This window comes from Arachis duranensis, chromosome 3 (assembly GCF_000817695.3).
Source record: "Arachis duranensis cultivar V14167 chromosome 3, aradu.V14167.gnm2.J7QH, whole genome shotgun sequence".
NCBI classification, from domain to species: Eukaryota; Viridiplantae; Streptophyta; class Magnoliopsida; order Fabales; family Fabaceae; genus Arachis; species Arachis duranensis.
Window position 1 is genome coordinate 8,532,740 of NC_029774.3, and position 3,093 is coordinate 8,535,832.

A 3,093-nucleotide genomic window follows, 5' to 3' on the forward strand; every position below is an offset into this window, starting at 1 on the left:
TCAATGTATATCTATAAAAATGGTCGTAGTACCGTGACTAATAATTCCATAAATGATATGTATAGGAATTTTTGTTGGCACCTTAGAATTTCACGCATACGCAAATAATACATATGGTTAGATAGTTTTACAAAGTCATACTTACAAACTTACACAAAATGACAAAATATTTAAGATTAATAAAAAATAAAAAATTAGTAAATAATAATTAAAAAATTAATATAATAATAAATTAATTATAATTATTTAATTTAATAAAATAAATTAAATAATCAAACATTTAGAAAATCTAATAAGTCTTAATCACATAAAATATAAATAAAGAGTCAAAATCTTAAAAAATTAGCATGTAAAATCTACATATCATTTATAAAAATCAACTTAAAAACTAACTTGAATTACTATTATAAATTTTAAATCAAATAAATTATTAATTATAATTTTAAAAATTAATTAATCAAAATACAAAGACAAAAAATTAATGTAAATTAAAACAAATTAATAATATATAACAGAATCTAATCCATTGAAGTTAAAGAATCTTTGTTTAGAATCTAATCCAAGTTAAAGAATCTTTATTTTAAATTGTATAATGGATAGGATATAAGGTAAAACTTCATTTAGAATGGTTAAATATTTAATATATTTGATTAAATTTTTATTTAATAATTTATAACTATTAATTTTACTTAAAGATAATAGCATGTGAATTTATATCAAAATCCAAAAGAATCTATATTTTCCTTTTTGATGTATTCTAAATTTCTAATTTAATTTTATAATATATTAATTTACAAGATCCGATAATTATCTATTTTCCTTTATGTGCAGGCACCACTCCAAAGAGAAAATCATTATTTGATTCTTCGAATCCGATAAAAAGGGGGCCAAAAAAAAATCAAAAACCCTATTATACTCGAATTCCACTCACCGACTCCTTCTCCCAGATTCATCTCTCCGCCATGGCAAACAGTAGCGACGGCGAAGTCGCCCAGATTTTTAGCAAATTCGACAAGAACGGTGACGGCAAGCTATCTGCGGCGGAGATCAGCGAAGTGTTGGTTGAACTCGGCTGCGCCACCACGCCGGGTGAGATCTGTCGCGTGATGGACGACATCGACAAGGACAAGGACGGCTACATTGACCTCCATGAATTCACTGAGTTCTTCCGCCGCCGCATCGGCCGCGACGATGAGGAGGCAGAGATCCGCGAGGCGTTTGATATGTACGACCTCGATGGGAACGGACTGATATCGGCAAGTGAGCTTCAGGCGATGATGACGAGGCTTGGGGAGAAGCACTCCTTGGAGGAGTGCGCCGCCATGATAAAGAACATCGATACCGATGGCGATGGCAACGTGAGTTTCGCGGAGTTTAAGATGATGATGACACGTTAGGGCGCCTAGGCCTTTTGAATTTCAACAGAAAAAAGGAAATCAGTCTTCGAATGAATGACTGATATGCAATATTTTAGTGGTAGTAGAGGATCTTAGAGTGTCTTTGATGTGTGTTTCTTGTTTTTATTTTTAATAGTTTTTTAAGATTTTACGTAGAAAGCTACTTTTATTTATTTATTTTAATCTCCAAATGATGTATTTACAAGGAAAGTTAACACTTAATAGCATGTTTTATCCACGACCTAAAAAAGTTGAATGTTATATACTTTAATGTTAGGATTTGTTTATATGACTTTTCAATTTTTTTTAACAACATACATCTAAACAAACCTTTAATATATAATTTTATAGGTGTTTTTTATCTAAATGCGCATGTAAAATACTTTAATTTTCAAAATGCGCATGGTTAAAATTTTTTAAAAAAATGCACACTTTCATTTCTTGATCGACGTCCGCAAAACAAATTTTAACATCATTTCACTTCATGTACCCACGAAATGGGCAAACCATATCAGGTTCAGCTCCCACGAAATGGCTAGCCCATTTCTTTGGTGACAGCAATGAAATGGAAGGAATAACTCAGGAATACTAGGCGCAAAATGGGGACACTGCGGAGATGAGTTGTGAAATTCATCCAACCTATTAACGTTTTCTTTCACATTAATTTCACTTCCACTCATTTTTATGAATTAAAAAAATATTCCTCCAGCACAAAAAATTTTTTTCACCACACTAACAAATACAACTATCCCCTACACCCCACTACTTCTCTCCTGTTTTTTAACCTTCGAATTGGTCCCTTCCCTTCATCCCCTTTTATATTGCTTCACTCACAAGAGTACAATAAATTGCCTCCCAATCAACCCAATGCATGCTCGTACGGGAACTGTAATACTGGGAGTTGCTGCCTTTACTGACCGCCTACCCATTTCGTGTCTGCCACACGTAAGGAGTGCTATTTCGTGTGTGCTTCCCATGACTTGCCCAATTCGTGACTGTCATATGTGATATGGGCCATTTTGTGTGTGCCATAGGTGAAATGAAGCATTTCGTGTGTGCCATGGCTGAGGCGATCCATTTTGTGTGTGCCATGGCTGAGGTGATTAATTTCGTGGCTGATACAATTAAAATGGTTTGTGTCAGTCACCAGAACCTATTTCGCGGACACCCTCCATGATATGTCTCTTATTTCCATTACGTCTGTGATCCTTACGAGTTGGCAGTGCGTATTTTCAGAAAAATTTCAAACCGTACGCATTTTAGGAATTAAAGTATTTTACATGCGCATTTAGGTAAAAAAACCTAATTTTATGAATTTAAAAAAAATCGTGTATAATATTGTTTAACCTCAGGAAAACTTAATATAACTTATCATTGATAAAATACTCAACATAATCTTATATACTAATATTTGCTTAATTACAAAAATGTCTAACAATAATAGCATTAGAAAAACAAGACTAATCAACTTCAACAGCGTCTTCTATAAAATTGTGTAAAAAATTCTAGCTCACAGGTTACAGAGCGTAATAAGACTATCATAACTCATAAGTGCTAATCAAAATACATTCATTAAAAGAAGATTTATAAATGATAATATTCTTATCGCACATGAGTTTATCCATTTCCTAAAGAATAAAAGATTTGGAGAACAAGAATTTGCTTTGTTGTTAGATATGAATAAAATGTATGATAT

General features: G+C 32.3%; 1 protein-coding gene across 1 annotated transcript; it reads left to right on the forward strand.

Moving 5' to 3' along the window:
- Positions 1–827: 827 nt before the first annotated feature.
- On the forward strand, positions 828–1,633 carry LOC107477438 (calcium-binding allergen Ole e 8). The gene has a single exon (XM_016097450.3). It carries the CDS (start codon positions 963–965, stop codon positions 1,395–1,397), a length of 435 nt encoding a protein of 144 aa, XP_015952936.1. The 5' UTR covers positions 828–962; the 3' UTR covers positions 1,398–1,633.
- The last annotated feature ends 1,460 nt before the right edge of the window (positions 1,634–3,093 follow it).